Below are 22913 nucleotides of genomic sequence, written 5' to 3'. Positions count from 1 at the left end.
TTGTTTATGAAGAATAATGAAAAATGAAGTGGCTAGAGTAGAAGATTAAGGCATAACTTAACTCCTCTCTCCTATTTTGGCTACTTGATAACATGATTATCACACACTTTTTTTTTGTTTTTTTTGGGGGGGGGGGATTTGCCAATTATATTAAAGAGGATGGTCAAGCCCTAAACGGAAACCAAATTACAAAAATTGTCTGACAAAATCGGCTATCCGCCCTCATTCAATGCTGCACGCTATCTATGTGTCCATCACATTCCTGATGACAAGCAGGGTTCTACTCAGCATTGGGTCCGATGAACTCAGGACCCAGCCCGTTCCTCAAGCTAGATTTGAACAATGCGATGGTCCTGGACTCTTTGCAGGTGACTCCGGATTGAGCCCAAAATGCCAATTGATTGTGGACTTCCCATATGGCAAGCATGACAGCAGCCTTGATGTATTGCTAGCAGCAGAGCTACTAGCATAGAAGGAAGATAGGAGATGTTACTGTGGTGAGGACCCGGTGCCAATTAATATACCAATACGAAACTTTGCCATAAGCCTCGACAGCCTGATGGCTTTCTCCACCCATTCCCAGGCTACCCATGAAACATTACAATGAAGCATCAAGTGTGGGAGGGTTTCGACTGCAACTCCACATAGGGGGCACAAGGGAGAAACCCGCATTGGCTTGGTAAGCTTTGCCTGAACTGGGAGCCATTGCATAATTACCTTCCACAAGATGAAGCTTACCTTCCCGGATATGGAGTGCTTCCAGATATCCTTCAGTTTGCACGTCCACCATGAGGCTTCTCTCCTCAACGACCATTTTTTATTCAATTCCGAGATCAGAGAATGATATTTCATGAACTAGCTGTAAAGTTCCTTGGCATAAATCTTATGGAGCCGGGTTCTAGCATCCATTGATTGGCTACCCAATCTCTTTTATGGCCTGCCACTTAACAAGTGGAAGCCTAAGTAACGATGGCCCTGCTTGGAGAAGAGAAATTAGTTTGTAGGCTTTTTTAGAAATTCTACATTCCACTTGTCCTCTTCTTCCACTCTCTATTTCTTGCTATTTGCACCCCTTCTTTTTCTCCCCCTTTCTCTCTCTCTCTCCTCTTCTTCTTCTCTCGCCTAGCTTCCAATTCATGCGCACCATCTCTGGGAAGCGCATTGAAATTACTTCACCTTGTTTTTTTTTTGCGATGAAGTATTAGATAGTAAAAAAAAGAGGAAAAAGAAATTACATTTCTGACAGTTCCGTATCCTGTTCTAAAGACAAAAATTCTACCATAGCCTTGCCAAGGCTTTACAAGCTTCATTCCTGTGTCCAAAAGAGGTCAGCGTCCTTTGAATTTCCTCCATGTAGTTTGGTATCGGCATTCTTCCCTGTGGTAGTCTTTGGAAAGCTCTTCTATTCCTAAAATTCCATATGAGAGAGAGGATTACAGCCCTGAGTGGCTGGACTGATTGGAAGGTGAGCTCATTATACTTTCCTCTATCACCGAGGAGAGCAGTTCTCCAGTGGAACTTGATGTGCAGCTTCATTCCAGTCAGCTTCTTCTCTACAGCCGTCCACAGTTCCCTCGAGATGGGGCATTCCCAAAGCAGGTGCATGTGTGTTTCTCTGAACCTGCTGCAGAGTGGGCATTCCGGGGGTATACGGAGGTTCCATTTAGAGAGCCCCGCTCTTATTGGCAGTTTGCCAATCGCTATTCTCCATAATAGCACGTTCAGCCTGAAAGATTGGGTGGCAGACCACACTCCTTTCAATCTTGACAGCCACTTGTTCACTCCGTCTCTCGGAGCGTGAAACTTCCACTACCTCCCGAGCCACTTATGCACTTGTTGGGTCCTTCACACTGCAAAAGTCCTTGCATGTCAATCGGTTGAGGGGTTTGCCATAAGAGTTGATGAAACCCTTGAAGTCCCATTCCTCTCTGAGCTAATTTCTCGTTGGCCAGCTAGGGTTGATTCTTTGAATCATTCTTTCAACTAGCTATTGTTCCCTGTTGCTGAGTCCAAATTCCTCAGCTATCTACTCCAACCTCTTCCACCTGTTCCCGTCTGGGTCTCATATATGCCTGTAAACATTGAGGCCCTTCATAGAGATTCTCCTCGCTAATCTGGGGTTTTCATGTATTACTGCTGTGCCATAAGAGAGAGCCCAGTCTAATAACCATAGCGATATGCCTAGTGGCGCATCCCCGTAGAGACTGCGGAGACCAGTCCATTTTAAATCCTTTTGTCTTAACCTTCCAGATCTGCACCAATTTGGAGAGGACCTCGGATTGATGAATTTTAACCTTCAAGCAGAAAGGACGATGTCCTGCCACGGGGCAGAATCATCCTTTGGTGCGTTCCGAGTGATCAGTTCTCTTGCTATTCTTGCCCAAGGCTAGTTGCTCCCTAACTGTATTAGTGTTTTGGAGCATAGTGCGTCGTTCTTCTCTTTCATGCTTGTCAGGCCTAGGCCACCTTTTTTAAGCAAGCATTCGAAAAGGGGAGCATTGATAGCACATATACCATCAAGGACTCTAGGATGTGCTTTGCCACTGTTAATCTACCTGTGAAGGAAAGCTGCTTGCCTGTCCACTTGTCAAACTTGCCTTTTACTTTCTGTAGTGCCCATTCAAACTTGCTCCTTAGGTTGATTCCTACCCCTATAGGGCAACCTAAGTATCTGATAATCTGCCCTGTTGGTATCCAGTTTGGTAACACACTGTTTGTCCATTCCGGTCTTGGCCTCCAAGTGAGCCACAGTGCCTCGGTCTTGTTGCTGTTGACTTTCGAGTCTGATAAAGCAGCAAATTTGCTGAACAGTTCCATAAACCTATTGACATTCATCTCGGATGCTTCTAGAAAACTAGTGTTGTCGTCCGCAAAGAACTGAGTGCAGAAGTTAGTATTCTCTGGAAGTCTCAGGCCCTTGATAAGTCCTCTGCTCATTTGATAGTTGAGCTGACATAACAGTGGTTCTGTGGGTTAAGGCAAACAACAGTGGGGCTAGCGGGCACCCCTGCCTCACTGACCTCTGAAGTTTAAACTTCTGATAGTGATACCCATTGATCGAAATCGTCGCCCAAGCATTTGATAGAAGCATTTTGGTGAGCCCACAGAAGCCTATCCCAAACCTGAGAGCATGCATAGTTCTGAGTATGAAATCCCAGCTTACTCTGTCGTAAGCCTTTTCCAAGTCCATATTCAACATCACATAATTTTCTCCACTATCCAATGCATAAACCATTGCCAGCGTGGCATTTAATATTGCATCCTTGATGTTCCTACCCGCCACAAAACCTCTTGACTGGACTTGATTAGTAGGCCACCATTGGGGGACTCTTTCCAAAATAGCTTGTAGTGGGTCCATCTCTTCTGGGGTACCTGCATGCAACTCATCTATGGAATACCAATATGCCACTCTCTAGTTCCATAAGTCCGCCTAGACCCATGCACCTTTCTTGTAGAGGGCTTTGGCTCTCGCAAGGTCATGGAGGCCAAACCATTCGTTCCTAAAGGCAAAACTCCACCAAACACTCTCACACAAAGCTTGCATCGCCTCCAATATTGCACGTCCTTTCCATTCAACCAGGGACCAGCTCTCTTTCCACGATGTAACGAGGCCCGTGGCCAAATTCGAGCATTTAAGTTGGAGCAAGGACCTTTAGCACAGTTTGTGGTACCAGGATAGCCCCGGCGCCAGCTACCAACCCCTCTACTACCACAATTGGTGATGAAGTCCCTCATGATGTCAACACAGGGGGCCTTGGAGTCAAGAAGTCTCGGCATGTTCGGCTTCTTCGAGTTCATCTTGCTATGTGGCTGATTCAAGGTTAACCAATAATGAGGCTAGCATAGTGTCACCTAGCGTCGCCACTAGCGTCGCCCCGAGTGATTTTATGAGATCAATCATCTAGGCTCGAGAGTCCTTTTTCTCCTTCCTATGGCAGTGGTCGAGCTCTTTTGCTTTAACATGCACTCATTTGATAGTAGCATCCCAACGCTGACATGGGTCAGAAATTTCTGGCTCTGTGGCCGCCCAACTTCTCTTAAGTTCTATGTGGACTTCTTTGGAAATCAACAGGGTCTTGTTGAATTGAAATGGAGGGTCTCTAGGGGGATTACCTTTGATAGGGACGCAGAAGCTCCATCTCACCGGTATGTGGTCCGAGAGGTTGGTCTGGTGCACACATTCGCCCTTCCTTGGTTCTCGAAGCCACCATCCCTCATCCAACACATAAAATCTGTCGAGTCTCCCTGCCCGGTTGTCTTCCCCGCATCTTCTATTGTTCCAGGTGAACTCAGCCAGCCCCTCTTGTTCTAGCTCCTTGCATCAGCAGTCAATTAGGCCACGATGCATGATAAGGTCGTCCCAAGCTTCTCTCTCAGATCTTGTGACTAAGGGGGAGGGGCCTCTTGAGATTCCATAGCATTCCAGTCATGGCCCAGGAGCCAATAGTCCCCAGACATGTTGCTACTCAAAAGTCTCCAACACTCTGATTACGCCCAATGTGTATTCGGGGCGTAAATGGACCCCACATAAAACTTGAACCATTGAACCGTTGTAGACGCCGCTACCATGCATCCCATTGGATCTCGAAAAACTTCCTTGGCCTTCAGCGAGACGAGCCTTCTTGGCTGGGAGATGCGTCCAATAGGCTGGCTGCCTTGGAAGGATCTTGCTTATACCGCCAGCTACAAGGTTCCCTTTGGGACGTGCTTGGATACTTTGGGACCATGCATCAAAATACAACATTGAGAATTGCCCAAGGCGTAGTACATACACCATCTCTAACCATTGCCCAAGGCGTAGTATTTTTTTAAAAACTAACTATTCTTGGTTATCCTAAGCCGTATAATGAACTACATATCCTTTGCGGTAATAGTGACCCTGCTCCTATGGATGGCAGCCAGTTGGACACCATCCATGAGGTCTATCAAGTAGGCCTCAGCTGTGCTTGTTGCAAGGAAAGAAGGGATTCCGATGCAATACGCCAAGGGGCCTCCCCCACCCCTACCAGACCCCCTCTACAAAACCACCTATTTGTAGGGCCCTGGTTGATGTATTTCATGACCTCATGAATGACTTTGGCAAAGCTCACTTTTGGGATGAGGAGATCGACAGACTTTTGATACATGTAGATCTCCCAAAGTGCCACAGTTCCTAGTTAACCTATACTATCTCCCTGGAGGAGGACTTCTTTAGCTTGGACATAGAGGTGGCTACTTTGCTCTCCCTTGGGGTACACGTAGACCATGTGGCTTCGGAGGAGGGCATGGCTGCTGTGGATGATGTCATTTCTCTTGGTTGTTCTTTGACTTGTGCTCTTGAGTGACGTCGTTGGAACGCCCCTTTGCTTTCTTCTTTTGTCTTCATGTTCGAGTCTTGCTCTTCTTCTCACCTCCCTGGATTATGCACTGGAAGCTTCTCACATCAGGATTGTTGTCTTGAGGGGGGTGGGATGGGGGGTGAGTCACTGAAGGAGCTCTCCTCTTCTAGCGTCACTGGTGTTCCTAGCTTCCTCACCTTCTACTTTTTCCTGGCCATGGTGGAGAGAAGGGGATGTTGTCCTAAGGGGGGTGGGTCACTGAAGGAGCTCTCCTCTTTTGGCATCACTGGAGTTCCTAGCTTCCTTGCCTTTTGCTTTTTCCTGGCCATGGGCGATGGAGAGAGAGGGAGAGAGGGCGAGAGAGGGAGAGAGGAGGATTGGGGATTAGGGGCAAGAGAGGGGGTGTGGGAGTGTGGAAGCTCTTAAAACAATGAGTCACTAAAGGAGCTCTCCTCTTCCGGCATCACTGGTGTTCCTAGCTTCCTTGCCTTTTGCTTTTTCCTGGCCATGGGGGATGGAGAGAGAGGGAGAGAGGGTGCGAGAGGGAGAGAGGGGGATTGGGGATATCACTGGTGTTCTTAGCTTCCTCGCCTTTTGCTTTTTCCTAGCCATGGGGGATGGAGAGAGAGGGAGAGAGGGTGTGAGAGAGACAGAGGGGGATTGGGGATTAGGGGCAATTTAGAGGGGGTGTGGGAGCTCTTAAAACAATGAAATGAAAATCCAACAACTCAAATTTTTATTTCTTTATTGCAAATCCTTTGATATATATAGGGCCCAAAACCCTAATTTTTAAAAATATTTGTTTTCAACATAAACTCCAATAGCATAGAATTGGTGCAACCTAGAGCTAGAAACCTATAATTGACATGCAACAACTCAAAATTTTCCTTTTCATAGCCTGATACACTAACTTTACTACATATCATAGAACTAAAATTACAACTATATTCTAATATTTATAAATGGGCATCGACATTGCAAGAGTTTACACCATCAATTTTATCTACAATGGAGCCGAGTTCTTTTAAGAAGATGTTTACCACATGCCAGTATTCTGACACAAAATTGCCATCGGAGTTAAGGATCCTAAACTCCTTGGCTGGCTTCCTTTTGACACACTCGAAAAAGAACTTTAGGGAGCACGCTCCCATTTGCAACCACAGCTGCCTGCTCCACCCATATGCACCCTTCTCTGTGATGGGTTGCATGCCACCTTGCATGATTTTGTCTTGCATTTGATGAACTATATATTCTTCTTCTATGTTTATCATTCATGTCTCGCACTGGATGGGATACTAAGGACTCTTTGGTTACAATTGCTCTTCTTTTGATGCGCGTGTACCACCATTGAACCAATTTAACCATCAGGCTCAGCCTAGTTCTACCACCCCCATGTTGGGTCACTCTGTTATACACACAACATGCTTGCCAATGTAGTCTTTTCATGCCCTGAGTGGACCACACTCCAATGCTTCCATAACGTTGTGCCATGTATAGTGCATGGAATATAACATGTGCTACCAAACAAAAAAACAAATTAATAAGTATGGGACCAATCAATATCAACATCTTAATATGGGACCAATCAATATGTAAGTTAGAGATTATCATGTACTAATAATTCTTTCCCCAAGCGATCTTCATATTCTGGCTAAAGTCATTCATAGCATTGATGAAACAGTGCGCATCTTCATCTTTAAATCTTTTCTTTTGTAGCAAAGGTACCACGCTATCAAGAGCTAACCAAACTCGCAATTTTTCCAATCTTTTTTTTCCCTTTCCCCCTTGTTCACAACCACAACAACTGTGAAACTTTTGCCATACATCAAACTCATGAGCACGTTTGATCCTATCATTCTTTTTCTTTGCAAAAGAAATTTTAAATCCTTGACACCTCCAAAACTTGGCTTACAATAAACATTGCTTGTTTTTCCAAATCTTTTCTCATCTTTTGTAATCTTGACTTGCCCAAAGTGTAGTCCCATATATGAAAGCACCTTTTCAATTCTTGCAATCATCCTCTCACTTTTTTGTTGGGGCTTTAAATTATATGCATCTACAATATATAAATGCACTAGCTTTTCAATTATTCTAACAATAGCATGAAGGGCATAAATGTTTACTCTCTCAAGAGGAATTTCAAGAATTGGGCTCCATGATGGATCTTTCCCTGGAACATCACAATCCGGTGCCTTAGTTTGATTGATCTCTACAAGCTCACAAGCCCATTACTTTTGGTTCTTTTTACCTGCCTGCAATGGTACTCTCTTTTGCATGCACAACAGGCAAGGATGGCTTGTATTTGCTCCATGTGCCACATTAAACATACATTTAATAGTCTTGAGGTGAGCAACTAGATGCCATTCTATACTATAGGATCCATAGCCTTTAACTTCAAGAAGCTCACCATTATTATGACCTTTAATCATGATTGGGATATTAGTTTGGTCAAAGAACCACTTTTTTTTTTTTTGCAAAGAAGAACCACTTCAAAATTGAATGTGACTCCTTTGGCACCTGCAAAACCAACTCACATTCTATTTCAAAATATTCTAAGCATTTTTCATTACCACATCAAAATTCAAATTTCCATGGTACCTCAAATGCAACTAGCCACCAAATCTCCTATTCTAAGTGCATGCTGAATTGCCTTGCATCATCAAGCTCAACTTGAAGGTCCAATATTCTATTCATCAATGTCAAACTGACTCTTTCCAATCTTTTACCTTTGACAACCTCACTTTCATCAAGCTTCAATACAATCTTTAGTTGACCATTGCATTCTTCCACAGACATATCATAAAACTTCACCAATGCCTACAAAACTCTTCGAACATCCATCTAACAAAGTGGTTGTTGATTGTGAGTTCTAGTTCTTTAGACTCTCTAGCCTTCCCTTTCATAGTTAGCATACTACATACATGCTAAGGCTTGTTAACTAAATCATGTACACCCAAATTGAGAGCATGCCATGCCTTATCCGACATCGATTGGTTTGGAAGTGGGGCTTTGACTTTTGTTGCTATAGAAAGGCATGCTTTCTTTAAGCTCTTGAATATGAGATGATATGCCCTAGTACTTATACTTGTAGTATCACAGACTCCATGTGTATTAGCTACATTGAATTGCTCCACAACTTTGTTCATTGATGTAGATGTTATCTCTGATTTTAGACTTTTGAATTTGAGATGATGTATAGCAGACTCCAACATTTTTTTTAACACTTCACCCATAGGACTATGAGCGTGTATTTGAGATTCATGGGATAGGGGCATTGATGCACTAGCCTAATATCATCTACCATGGGTATAGTGTGCTACACAACTTTGGCAGGCACACCCTTCATGTTTGTACACTTCCAGGCCATGCAATCCTTGTACTTTGGAAGGAGAGCAATTATGGCTTGCTCCTCATTGGGGGCGAGGTCATCTACTATGTATACTAGTTATGGCTCAGCCCCTTTAGGTGCTAGGTTCACTTAACTTTGGTCGGGCCATTGTATCCTTGGAAGCAGCCTTCTTCTTGGATTCTCTTGGCCTGTTGTGGTACAGGATTTTACAATACTCTATTGTGTAGGCCTTATAATGTAGAGGGACCTGTCGCATAGGCTTTGTCGTCCTCTTCCTCCATTTTGGGGGTTAACTTCTCTTTTCCCTTGGTGGAGGCTTTTGGGCGTTTAGATCTTTGGAGCTTCAGACTTGAAGGGGGGCTCTTCCATGGCACTTATAGAGCCTAGTAGAGCAATAAACCTACTCAATTAGGATCCCCAGTTGGAGGAGAACTCATGGTCACTGGTTGCCCCTACATATGTCATCCAATGGAGGTTTGACTTGACTTTAACTTCCCCCTTGCTCATCTCATGGGGTTTGAGCATGTCAAACACACGGGGGTACCACCGCCTTCAATTCTTCACATTCGAGGGTCGTTATTTGGAACCCTATTCTTTCTGGGACATCAATAGTCACCAAAATGTTCATCCAATTCTGAGAGAACTCAGTCTTGAGGAGAGGGGCATACCAAAACTCATCTGCCTCTTTCCCGTCGCATTCCTTAGACTCACAAGCTTGAAACAGTTTCAAGGATGTTGTCCTATCCGTTGTGTCAGATTTTACAACAAATAGGTGTCCTGATAGTAGGTGGGCCTTGTAGGTGCACAAGTCCACTTGCACGACTTGCTACTTATGGCATAAATAGATATTGTTTATGCACCAATCATGCACCAATCTTGACATTTGCAGAAATGGCCTACCTTGGATGACTTCATATCTAGGCTGCTAAGTGAAGTCCATCACCACAAATCGGATGGGGCACGTGAAGTGAGTTTGCTTGAGGGAAGGTTTCCCCCACTTTTCCTAGCATTCTTTGGTGCATACACTTATGACTGCTCCCCCATCCAAGATGGCTTCAATTTTTTATTTCTGGTAGGTTATGGGGATAGCCACATTGGTGTCATCAACTTCGAATTATTGACCTAATTTATTGATGACAACTTAGGGTTCTGGCCCTCTTCTTGTGGTTGGTTTTCATCCAAGTTGGTAGGCTCTTGTGCCAAGATTTGCCCATTCATCTAGTTTGAGAGGTCTCTCCAGAGGGTGGGATTATCTGTATCCCACAAAATGCAAAATCTATTCGAGTTGCCATTCAATCGTGGTGGACACACCACCTTCCCCAAAGAGGTTGCAATTTTTGGTAACAAGGAAGCAAGGCATTGAGGGAAGTCCGCAACCTCCATCCACACAAGACAACGATGCCTAATCAAAGTAGCCTGATAATCCCTCGTAGGTGATTAAGGAAGAACATATACCATCTGCTGGCCATAAAAAAGAGGAGAGTGCTCAAGTAACATCTGCTTGTGTTGTTCATCAACAAATCACTTCAAAGAAGCCCCTAGATGCATAATGCACTTTGCAAAAAAAATAGCCCCCCAAAGTGCATAACCAATTTCTAACATCCGCTGCAACCGGCATCCTTCCTGGAAAAAATATAATAACTGTATGCTTGGCATATTCATGCACCGGATCCACTATATCCTCTACTTCCACCATTATTCCCAACGGTTGGAGCAAGATCTTTCCAATCCTTGTGTATCATCAAAACCTTCATGCATCACATCATAAACTAACTGAGCCTCCAAAGAAACATGCCCAGGGTAGTCCTGACCCAAATCCTGCTTTTGCCTTTTATTTAGTGTCTTCATAGTAGTCATTGAGGACCTATAAAGCGAAAAAGAAGAGGTAGGAAAGGAAGAGAGCTTTGAACAGGTAAAGGGTAGAAAGAAAAAGTGGAAAAGGGTGAAGATGGCGAGGCTAGAGAAGACGTGAAAAAGATGCAAGTAAATATAACGGAAGGCGAGAGGGCTGGTGATAGAAAACCATACAGGCTATACGACCTGTATAGAACAAGTCAAGCAAAAATGAAGGCTTTAAAAGTCGTACAGAAATACAACCTAGAAAAGCAACAAGCATAAGGTTGGGTGCCAAAATAGGTTGGGTGCCAAAACGGGTCAAGAAAAGGTGAAAGAAGAGCAGCAAGAACAAGGAAGCTAGGAGGGTGGAAGTTCACGCAGTCCAAGAAGAGGCCGTAGAGCAAGTACGGACTTGTACGGTAGAAATCTGTACAAGTAGGTAAAGGTCACTTGACTGTACGAAAAACCTGCCTAGGGAATACTTGACTGTACGAAAACCTGCAAACAGGATAAGAGATCGTACGGAAAGAAGCCAAGGGGGTATGGAGCCCTAGACGGACCTCCAAGACAAGGCAAAAATCCCTAAACGGGCTTGCTCTGAAGCTCAAGCACGCCATAGCTCTCTCTCCCTCGTCACTACCATGAAGTGCACACACACACACACACAATTTTTTTTTTAATGAACACATACACTTTTTTTTTTGTGAGAAGAATATTTTATTGCTGTGAAATAATTACATTCATAGGTACTCCAAAAGCGGAGTAACTACTACTCAACCTAACATCTCAGTATAAGCCATATATACATCATGGTCAATCAAATGAGTTTGAAAGCAATCATAAAACGATTACTGCAGAGATCGTTTGAAAAAAACAAAAGATGGAAAAGTAGAATCACCAAAGACTCTATGATTTCTGTCCATCCATAGAGTCCAAAGTGCCCAGTAGCGCACCCAAATAAAAAATAAATCAAAACCCTGTCTAGCTGGATGAAAACCAAATAACCAAAAGAACCTACCAAAAGTAACAGTAGGAAATCTCGCTCGAAGTCCCTAACGAATGAGAGCAAGGAAATCACAAGTATGTGGATAGTGCCAGAAAATGTGAGGCACAGATTCAGCAGAATGTAGAGATCGGTGGCAAACAGCTGAGGCAATATGTCTATGTGCAAGTAACTGCCTAGATGGAAAGCCAAAGGAGACGTAGCCGCTTTCTCCACCACTTTGATGGGTGATCCATATGCCAAACAGAATTGGCTCTATCAGAAACCCAAGACGGAGGTAACAACACTTTATACAGAGAAGGCACTGTGATATGTGACAGCTTCAAAGGACGGGCGGGCTAAAGAAGAGGAAGAATGGAGAGTCCAATCCTCAAGCCTATCCTAAAGAAACACACATACACACACACACATGTTCTTAGACACAACTTATGTTCCACCTTCCTCCTTAAAAAGAATCTACACCTTGATTATACCACACACACACACTCACTCACTCACTCGCTTTTTGGAATGGAATGGGACTTTGTCGTCCTTGCCAGGAAATTTTGTAGGGACTTTCTAAGTGAAAGATCTGATAGTATTCACTTATACACATGAGAGCCAAGAGAGAGCTTAACCATAGTACATGTGTATGCATGGCAATTTGCATTCAGGTAAAAAAACTATACAAACGGAGAAGTGTGAGGATCCCACCCACACACAAATCACAGTTATTAGTATGAATGAGCATGCTCGTTCAATGTGGATCCAACTCAATAGATCCCAAAACACAAACATGTATATTGTAGCATGCTATTTTCCTTTGGAATCATCCAACTATGGCAAGGCAACCTTAGCACCTTTCCTAGTGCTTCATGAAGATATGCAAACACACAAGTCATTAGGTTAACTCCTACTCATGCGAAACTTCAATGCCCAGACGAGGGATGCACAGGAAGAGATATTAGATTTCAAGGGGATGCCTTAGCGCTATTGAATGTCCAAATTGGGGAGCTTTTTAACAAATCAAAGGATATACATGTTGGATATTCCATCACATAGTACAATAAAAATTTGATAGACATGATCATGAGTTACTCATCTACAATGGACTATAGAGGTAGCCACGCTTAGAGGCATATTGCCCACATGGAAGTCACAGTGTAGACTAAATCATGGGATCCCTTGCCTTCACATCATACTCACATCGTTTAACCTTTCCCAGCCCTTACATGATTTCCACACTCCCGCTTGATCATTCACTAGACCACATCTATGGTGGCTATCTTGCCATATTGTTAGAGTGCACAGATGAGCTATTTAGCATAGATTTCAAATCTCTTCTTCTCACCAATGCAATCCACACCGTAACACAACCCTCCTTTCCATAGACAATTAATAACACAAGAAAGTCACATGAAGGGTTTGTACTTAAGAATAGTTGGTATCATGGCGATTGCAAAACGCTTAGGCAATGTTGGCCCTCTAAGACCAATTATGGACACCACACTCCTGACTTGGAAAGAGCACCAACATTTAGTGTGATAAAAGAAACGAAAGGTTTTTGCTCACCACAAACAAGAGCTCTTGAGTGTACTTTATAGTACTTCCAAAGAGTTTTGGATGAAGCTGTTGGAGAAGAAATCGCCATGTCCTATCAAGGGTCCTAGGCTCTGGAAATCTTATGTAGATACACGCTAAAATGTTTCTAGCCAACTCATGCTTGACCTAGACAACGTTCCTCACCCCACCACATCCATGCTTTTCTCCATATCCCATTTAAAAGAAGCCCTCAAGAAGCTCTAAAGATCAAGAGTGAATCTTTTTTAAAAAGTCTTCCAAGCTTGGACCACAAACTCCATCATTCTCATTCATAAGGTATGGGATCCCATGGATGTTTCTACTCCGATGCCTTCCACATCTCAATCAAAAGTATGTTTGAGTCATCTTTTTTGATATACACATTAGCAAGTTAGCTAAGAGCATGGGATTGCATGAGGGGGATAGATAGGCTTTAAACATGAGCGCTCCATCGTGGACCACATTTTCACTCTAGAGCCATCGTAGAAGAAGCCAAATTTCAAAAATATAGAGTATGATATTGCTTTGACGTCTTTCAAAAGGCATTCAACTATGTGCCTGAAGCTCAACGTATCGCACAACTTCAAGATGTGAATATGGCACATGATGTAATTGGGCAGTCATGGCTTTGTATGAGAGGGTCAAAGGTAGAGTATGCACGACATAGGGGATGTCCAAGGCGATGAGCAACACCATTGGAGTGAAGTATGGCCTCCTTTGTGGGAACATTTTGATGTGGCACATGATGTTATCCAGGCTGTCATGGATTTGTCTGAGAGGGTCATAACCAGAGTGTAGACCACACAAGGGATGTCTAAGGAGGTGAACTAGGTTGCCCCATCCCCCCCACCCTCTTTGTACTTTACATAGATGATTTACATAGATGAACTAGCCTCCCTTGTGGTCAGACTTGGAGGTTGAGGGGATTGATCCTCGTCAGTTATACCACCTTGCTATACGCAGATGATGTGGTTTTGATATAACATATCGCATAGGGGTTACAGATACATCTCATAGCTATCAAAGCTTTCTATGAGGGCCATGCCATGGTCAACTTGGGTGAAACCAAGGATAGGTATCTTCAACACTAATGAGTCTGAGCTCTAATAGGAGGCATAGACATGACTAACTAGAGGACATTGCTCCTTGTTGATACTAAAGAGAGTTTTTCCAAGAACATTTTTAGCATGTGAACATGGAGTCACCCCTCTTTGACTCTCTCACGTAACTCAGCAAGAGATGCATCAAATCATATAGGATGAACTATGGCAGGTATACATCCATAGGATGGATAGCAGCTTGTAGTTACATGACCAAAATGGGCTTCTATAGAGAGCATTTCCTCCACTTCAATGAGGATGGGTTCATATAGGCACTAGGCTACCTACATATCCACCTTTCCATGCAATACGAGTTTAGGACCTCATCCCACTAATTCCAAGTCAAAGTAGGATGCAAGCTTGCAGCACAGGACATCGTAAAGATTTGGCACACATGAGGTGGATACCAAGGAGCTTGTTCTAATGAGATGCCCTAGAAACTATGAGATCCGAGGGAGCTACCAGTACCACTTCACTTATAGCAACACACACGAGTAGAGTGATTGACTACCTAGATTAGAGATGTCCCACACACTTCACACATCATGTCACCTGACTTAGGCCTAGACTCATGAGGCCCATGATGGATCATTTGATGCCATGAATCACGGCATCAGATAGCAGTAAATCATATAATACTTCTTTATAGGAGAGGATGTGATCAGGATACCCTGACAGTGAGATACTAACCAAGAGACACTAAGGGCGAGACCTTTACTTTCATGCATACTAGGTCAACATGATGCTAGACATAGGTCCTACAAGCACATATCTCATCTAGGGCACAATGATTGTAGCATTTTGAAGGTAATGTTCCTTGCATGCATCATATAGTTTTTTAAAGAAGCTATTGCAGAATTTCAAGAGTTCAATTTAAGATCTCATGTAGTTTGAGAACAAATATATTGTCTTGCAATATTTTTAATGCAAACTACTTATCAGTTCCTTGGTTTTAAAAGTTCCAAAGGATAAATAAAAACATCGTCCTTATTAAAGAAGTCTCTTTGTTTGTATTTAAATGGAAACAACAATATACAATGGCAAGATTATAAGAAATTGAATGGTCTATTCACTAGATTTATTGGATAGCCATTTGCTCTAACTGAATTTATAACATGTATCATTTCATAAATAGAACCATTTCTATGTATTGAGTTAATGATTTTGTCCTATTTGTTCATAAATCAATGGATTCTAAGTCCATAATGTGAAACGTTGAAATATATCTAGGTCTACATTTTGTGTGCTCAAAATATTAGCATAGGTAGCCAAGCATCCAGTTTTTATCATGTGCACTCTCTCTCTCTCTCTCTCCATAGCGTGAGACAGCTCGGTAGACAGATCCGGGAGATCTTTGCAGTTCATCGGAGAGCCACTACAATGCTTAGTTTTGGTTTCTGATTCAGCTCTTGACTCTTCGCTCCAGTTTTGTCTGAGCTTTTGCATTTTTGAGATCTATAGCTACAGCTTAGTTTAGCATAGCAATTCACCGTATGAGGCTTGTATGAGTTTCCATTAGTTTTTATGTACTTTGTCCCATAGGCCCGTGAGGCCTCTTGCGGATGTTAACATCTCTCTCTCTCTCTCTCTCCCCCCCCCCCCCCCCCCTCCCTCTCTCTCTCTTGGGTAGTACTACATCGACACAGCTTCACTATCAAGGGGAGCTAGTGGAGATCATACAACCATACACCTACTTAGGGGAAGTCTTTGTCGGGTAAGTTTTCATGATGACCCATGGAGCTAGGGCACAACTTACACGAAGACAGGGAGTTCTAGATCGCTAGAGCAACAATGCTTTCAAGCACACTTTCAAGACCCCTCAATGAAGGGATAGCTATTTGACACACTTGTGAGATCACGACAGCCATGTATGCAACACCCTTCTGGGGGAGTGACCTATCAGCAACCAACACAGTGGTCGTGTTTCGAGAGGCTACAAGTGATTATGGGATCTAGGATGATTCGGAGTAAGCCCTTAGTCCCCCACCAGATCGTACAGGCAGAGTTCGCCATGACACCACTCCTAGGTGGAGACTACCAAGAGTGGCACAAGAGTCATATATATGCCTAGTTGAGAGAGGGGTTTCGCAAAGCCTGGTATGCACATATATTTAGATGGTTTGATAGCTAGGGTAATCAAACTTACCATCTCCCCCCCTTCAGTACAACTTGGATGCCCCTGATCCCCTGGGAGGTGATCAATCGTTACCCTATAAAAACTAAAATGAAAGTCAAAAGACCTTGGATGTATGTCAACCTTGATTTTGATGCCTTTGAAGTGTGTTGAAAATATACTAACAACTTTTGTTCTGTCCAATCAACCAAAAAATAGGGATCGCAAGATGACTGATGTCGTGATGTTAGCCCTAGATGGGTGTCTACTCTCGAGGTCCAAAGAAATGTGTATTCCATGCCTAATTTGGGATATTGCTCGAACACACTATTTCAATCATAATTAAAAAAGCAAAAATAGAGGCCATTGAATTTATTAATTTATAAGCTTTGATCAATCTTTTAGATGGGACTTTGCGCACTTATATATAAATTAAGTAGGAAGAAAGCTTCAAGTAGACCTTGCTTCCACTAGACTCTAGAGCAAACAATAGACTTTAAAGAGGTCTCCTCAAGACGAGCAATACCTATTGCCCTCAAAAGAATGACCTTAGAAGAAATCCTACCTACCATGCATGGTGATCTCTAAACAAAGAGGGCATCAAAACTCTGGCATGTGTATCCCCTAGGAAAACAAGCGAGCAAATTGTAGCAATGGCATCAACATATGATGTTTAGGATGCATCTCATGCACATTGTAAAGTGCATGAGCATTTTAGACTAGATGGTTGTTGTTGATGTGCTCAAGTTCTATTGTGAAGCATCAAAATGGTTCAAAATACGATCCAATTTGATGGTTCAAAATACGATCCAAAGAGTTCAAGACATAATGAGTTGCAGTTTAATGATATCTCTTGCAGTGCTACAGATTGGCTCAACAGAAATCCTTCACTAATTATATTTAGTTCCAACGACCTAGAAATGTGTAACTGACCATCTACAGCTCCTTTTGGAAGCTGTTTTTACGGTGATTCCAAGCATTAATAGAAGTTTCTTTTCTCTGGAAAAAGAAAAAAGTTCATGATCATGGCCTCTGACTTTTCACCCATGTGTAGACGTTTTGGTGAAGGCTTCGTGCTTGCTCATCTTTGAGGTGTCATCTTAGCTGAAGCCATTATCTTTGCTGCCTAATGGGCTCTTGTTGCATTGCATGGTTTGTTATAGAGAACGATGTGCAACAACAATGCTTCCTCCCCAACTGTTATTAGGCGTAATTGCTGGCAATGAAAACGTTTCTACTGCTTGCGCTGCTACTAGTTTTGAGAGTTTCAACTGTCTCACTAAACACTTTTCTCTCTACTCGACCCACGCTTCTTTCTCTTCACGCAAAAGGTTTACAGTCTCTTCAATATCTTTCTCTTCCTCTTATGAGCTTGACCACTGGCAACCCAAAGACACCGTTGTCAAAAAATGGAACACCGCAATGCGACATGAAGAGGGACACACAAAGCTTACCATTTTGCATGCAAACTCAGTATCATGAACAGTACACGAGTCAGCAAGAAACACGTATGCTACCATATTGGAGGAGGGATGAGATTATCAGGTTGAGAGAGGAAGGAGTGCACGAACCACACGAAACCTTGCTTACCATACCCTATGTATTAACAACAAAAGAGAATTCATACATTTTGTTGCACCATATGTATCATGCAGATGGGACATTTTCCCCATAGCATGTGTCATTCGTACATCAATGCCCATCTAATTTTATGCAGTCAATGCACAGCTGTTGCATATTTATCATGATGCTGAGAAATCGTGTCTCAATGAGACTATCAGCTTCATTAGAAAAATCTGTATCCAAATTGTACACAGCAACCACCAAATTTGTTTTGCTCTTCCTAACTCTTTAATTGGTTCGAACCCATGCAGCTGTGGTTGGATCTTCTTGATACCCCCTTAAATTTCTGCTTGTTTATGAGAAGTCTTATTCGATCTTTATTTCAGTACTTTGAAACATTATTTCATTTTCATATCTTCGGAATGCAAAGAGTTCTTGTTTTGTGATCAAACTGGTCACAGTACCATAATCAAAGGCCAAAGGCTTGCGAGCAGTTCGGCCACCACGGTGTACATAGGCCGTTGCTGTTGGTGGAAGTTCAAAGTTGTACACATGAGTGACCTCAGGAATGTCGAGGCCTCTTGCTGCCAGGTCTGTGGCAACAAGGAGATGTTTGCCATCTTGGAAGTCCTGCACAAAACCCAATAGGTTATACAAACAAATTTCCAAATGCATGTACCATAGCACCTCCCTATCCTTAAAGCCACATATTTACCCTCGAATTCCAAATTCCATCACGTTGGACTTAACATACGCTCATTTCAACTCAGAAAGTCAAAACTCAGGATATGACTCCCTAAACTGTAGCAGATACAAAGTACAGTGTATACATGTATCAACAATAAGTGGATCAAAGAGGGGAAATTAGCATGCTGCAAGGGATATGATGTCTCGTTAATAATTTGTGTTTTCATAAATGATGACTGAGCAAATCTACATAAAATATGTAATTATTTAGAGCCATCTCGTTTCCTTGTGCAAACGAACAGCCACATCTCAAAAGGTGACTATACATACATGCATCCAGTGCAATGTGAGATGTGACATGACACATATACATGGCAGTGGGCACATGCCACCATGGAGGTCACGTTAGAAACGTTTCAGGGTCGAAACCTAAATTTCCTAAAACTTAAAAAACGTTTTTGTTTTAAATTACACACACACACACATTTTTTAGTGAAATCCATTTGGGATTATATTACTTAAAACAGTACCATGAAAAGGGACAGCCAGTTACAAAGCATGAGAAGATATCCTTGTACAACAAGTAGGCAGGATAATCTAGATCCCGCGCACATAGACAATCATAAAATGATTGCCTTATGGATGCCCAAGAGAACTGATATTTAGCCAGTGAGGGATCACCAAAGGCTTGATGGTTACGATCTTTCCATAGAGTCCACAGTGCCCAATAACGAACCAGTAAAAAAAACAGATCATAACCCTGCCTCACTGGATGAAATCAAACAACTAGAAATGCTTATCAAAGCAAGCAATGGGAAATCGAGCCTGAAGCCTTTGCCGTAGCAAGATCAAGAGATCATAAGATTCAGGGCAATGCCAAAAGATATGAGGCACTTGTTCCTATGGAGACAGAAATTGTTGGCAAGTGGCAGGGGCGATGTGACGGTGAGCGAAAAGCTGTCCAAATGGGAGAACTCCAAGTAGAACACGCCACAAGAAGAAGTTTTGCCGAAGAAGAAGTTTGGAAGCCCAAATACACATACACACACTTTTTTTTTTTTTTGTGGGAAGAAATCTTTTATTGCTGTAAAATAATTACATTCATAGTTACTTCAAAAACGAAGTAACTACTACTCAACTAAAGATCTCAGTATAAGCTATATACTCATCCTGATCAATCAAACGAGTCTGAACACAATCGTAGAATGATTGTTGCAGAGATCGTTTGAAAAAAAGAAAGGATGAAAATAGTGGATCACCAAAGACTCTATGATTTCTGTCCATCCATAAAGTCCATAGGGTCCAGTAGCGCACCCATACAAAAAATAAATCAAAACCCTGTCTCGGTGGATGAAAACCAAACAACCAAAAAAATCTGCCAAAAGTAACAGTAGGAAATCTCGCTCGAAGCCTCTGTCGGATGAGAACGATGAAATCACAAGTATGTGGACATGACCAAAAAATGTGAAGCATAGATTCAGTAGAGTGCTGGCATCTGTGACAAACAGCCGGAGCAATATGTCTGTGTGCGAGTAACTGGCCGGATGGAAAAATGCCAAGGAGAACTCGCCAAAGGAAAAGCTGTTGCCGAAGAGGACTTTGTAATGCCAAAGGAGATGCAGCCTTTTTTTCCACCACTTCATTGGGCGATTGGGCGATCCATATGCCAAACAATATTTGCTCTGTGAGAAATCCAAGGCGGAGGTAATAACACTTCATACAGAGATGACATTGTGATATGTGAGAGCTTCAAGGGACGGGCATATGAAGAAGAAGAGCGTAAAATCCAATCCTCAAGCCGATTCTGAAGTTCCAAACGAGGTACCGGCAAGTATGGTTGAAGCATTGCTGAAATCCTGTGCCATAAAGGACGATAATGAGCTCCCAACCCGTATTTGCTAGCAGCCATAGAAAAGGATAAAATTGTGCCATCATCCTGAAGTACATCCGCGACAGATGAAGTGACTTTGAAGGAGAGAAAATAAGAACGTCTGGGTTCTTGTATGGCCCAAGGAGGGTGGAATACTTTAGACCAAAAAATATTCTCAGCCTTCAAAGAGTTTCCCGACAGAGAATCTCTGCCATGCCATTCCAAGTGGGATAAGATATGTTTCCAATCAAGAAGTAGACGAGAGACAAAAGGGCAGCCTCTGATCTTGCCTTGGATAGAGCCAAATAAGAAATCCCACTGAGTAGGCTGCCAATGCCCAAAGGCAGAGGTATGAATATGTAATAAGAGAGAGCGGATCATGAAAGCCCAAGGCTGATCTCCTTGCATAAACTGTATCATCATTTTCCCTCTGTGAGCAAGTAAATGCATTTGAATGTTGAGAATGTTCAGATCCCCGTGCATCTTTGGAGAACAGAGACGATGCATAGAGAGTAATCTGAGACTTTTCTTGCCATTTTTTGAACACCAGAAAATTTCCATGATAGCTGACATAAAGGAAACCAGATCTGCCTTAGTGAACATAGTGAGAGGCAGATAAAATTGTATGTATGCTATCAAAATGGATTGTGTAATTCGCAAACGAACATGTAATGGCCAAGTTGCAAGCTTCCAATATTCAAGTTTTTCCCTTAACTTTGTTAACACCCAATCAGTTTGTTGGGAACGAGTGAGTCCCCAACCTAGAGGATAACCGAGATGCCGAAGGAATTGAGAAGCGGGGACAATTTCCCTAGGCCACAGAAGGCTGTGCCATTCCTGTGCATGCAACGGCAACAATTTTGATTTCTGAAAATTTACCCGAAGACCAGCAACCAATCCATATGTAGAAAGAGCCTGCATAATCATGGACAGATCAGCCCGAGTATTTTTTGGAGTAAAGAATGAATCATCAGCATATGCCTGAGCAATCATGCTATGACTGCCAAGAATCTCCAAACCGTGCAACTGGTCAGTATCCAAGAGGTGGTCTAGATATTGAAGCAGTGGATGAGTGGCTATGGCAAAAAGTAAAGCACTTAGGGGACATCCTTGCCTAACAGAACAACCAAGAGTCCCGGATGGAGAAATATCCCCTGAAAGTATGCAGGTAGCTTTACTATCTTGATATAGCCAAGTGATGAGTTGTTGCATTTTTGTGCCAAATCCCAATGCTTGCATAGTCGATGAAATAAAATCCCACTGAACAGTATCAAAGGCTTTGGCAATATCAACTTGCAATAACAAAGCATCCTGCTGCGTGTATTTGGCATATTCAATTCCAACATAGGCATTAGCAATGTTATCTGTGATATGCCTACGTGGGACGAAGCCAGATTGGGCAGGATGCAACCCATCATGTAAAAACCCCTTTAGCTGATCAACAATCATTTTGGTAGTGACTTTGTAAATGACGGGCATAAGAGTGATAAGTCTCCAGTCTGCCAAAGACTCACAAATTTGTTTTTTTGGAAGGAGTTTAACAAGACCTCTCTTCCATGTGTCCGGCATTTTTTGATTTTGCCATGCAGCATTCACCATATGTAGAAAAAACTCGACTGTTAAACCATCCCAACCTGGAGATTTCCATCTGCCACATGATTTGATTGCATCTGACAGTTCCCTCTCAGTAAAGGGTTCCTCCAATTCCAAATCTTAAGTAGGGGAAATGATAGGCAACAGTAAATTTCGTGCAAGCAAAATCTGTTGTGAGGGAGGAACTGCAGAACCAAATTGCTGATGCACACAAATAGAAGCAAGCTGTGACCGTGAAGTGGTCCATGATCCATCAGGCATAAGCACTCCGCAAATTTCTGTTTTGAGTCTCCTCTGATGCAACCTTTTGAAAAATTCTTTGGAAGAGCAACCTTTAACTGTAAAGGCTCTTTGTCTTGCTCTAATCTCCCATTTGGCCAGTTTCCTGTGATCATTTAGTTTAAGACAATGTCTGGCCTAACATAGTGTTGTTTGCTCATGCATGGACAACGAACGATGATGGCTGAGTTCAGTGAGATCTTGACAAGTGGATTTGGCTTGAGCAATGGTTTCCCTCAGAGTCTTCATGTAAGACTTACCATAAGCTTTAATCACAACTTGCATTTTGGAAATAAAAGAATCCCAGGCATCATCAATATGGATATGGCTGCTAAAGGACAGACAATGAGATGCTTTAGTAACCATTGCCTTGAAATCAGCATGTTGCAAATAGCTATTGTTTATGATTAGATGTCTCCTTTGTGGCAATATATCATCTGGCATATCATGAAAGGATAACCGCAACCATAGAGGTGCATGGTCTGAATGCACACAGGCATAGTCAATCCACATTTTGCATGTAAAATCCCCATTTTGTTGTGGAGCTACACTATACCATCGATCCAGACGTGCCTGATAAGAGGAAAAGGCATTATGTTGAAATGTGTAGCCCGGTGACAAAGGCTGCAATTCCTTCCCAGA

The 22913-nt window shown here is 42.6% G+C and overlaps 2 protein-coding genes across 3 annotated transcripts in view; both read right to left on the bottom strand.

The window, feature by feature from the left end:
• Positions 1-1251: 1251 nt before the first annotated feature.
• On the bottom strand, positions 1252-3777 carry LOC147888573 (uncharacterized). Its single transcript, XM_087392320.1, has 5 exons — positions 3492-3777; positions 3164-3372; positions 3051-3122; positions 2467-2949; positions 1252-1809 (listed from the first exon to the last, which is right to left on the bottom strand). The coding sequence occupies exons 1-5, from the start codon at positions 3775-3777 to the stop codon at positions 1276-1278; spliced, it is 1584 nt and encodes a 527-aa protein (XP_087248446.1). The 3' UTR covers positions 1252-1275.
• A 14143-nt stretch (positions 3778-17920) lies between these two features.
• Positions 17921-22913, bottom strand: part of LOC147888572 (P-loop containing nucleoside triphosphate hydrolases superfamily protein) — a 113181-nt gene continuing 108188 nt past the window's right edge. For both annotated transcript variants that reach the window (XM_087393054.1, XM_087393053.1), the window contains one exon: positions 17921-18472. In XM_087393054.1, the coding sequence (XP_087249180.1) occupies positions 18209-18472 (264 nt within the window). In that variant the 3' untranslated portion in view covers positions 17921-18208. The remainder of the gene's footprint in view (positions 18473-22913) is intronic.

The sequence above is a fragment of the Dipteris shenzhenensis genome, chromosome 21, assembly GCF_047967505.1.
Source record: "Dipteris shenzhenensis isolate YYH24624 ecotype China chromosome 21, Dip_SZ_1.0, whole genome shotgun sequence".
Classification (NCBI taxonomy): domain Eukaryota; kingdom Viridiplantae; phylum Streptophyta; class Polypodiopsida; order Gleicheniales; family Dipteridaceae; genus Dipteris; species Dipteris shenzhenensis.
This window is presented reverse-complemented; position numbering and strand designations above follow the sequence as displayed.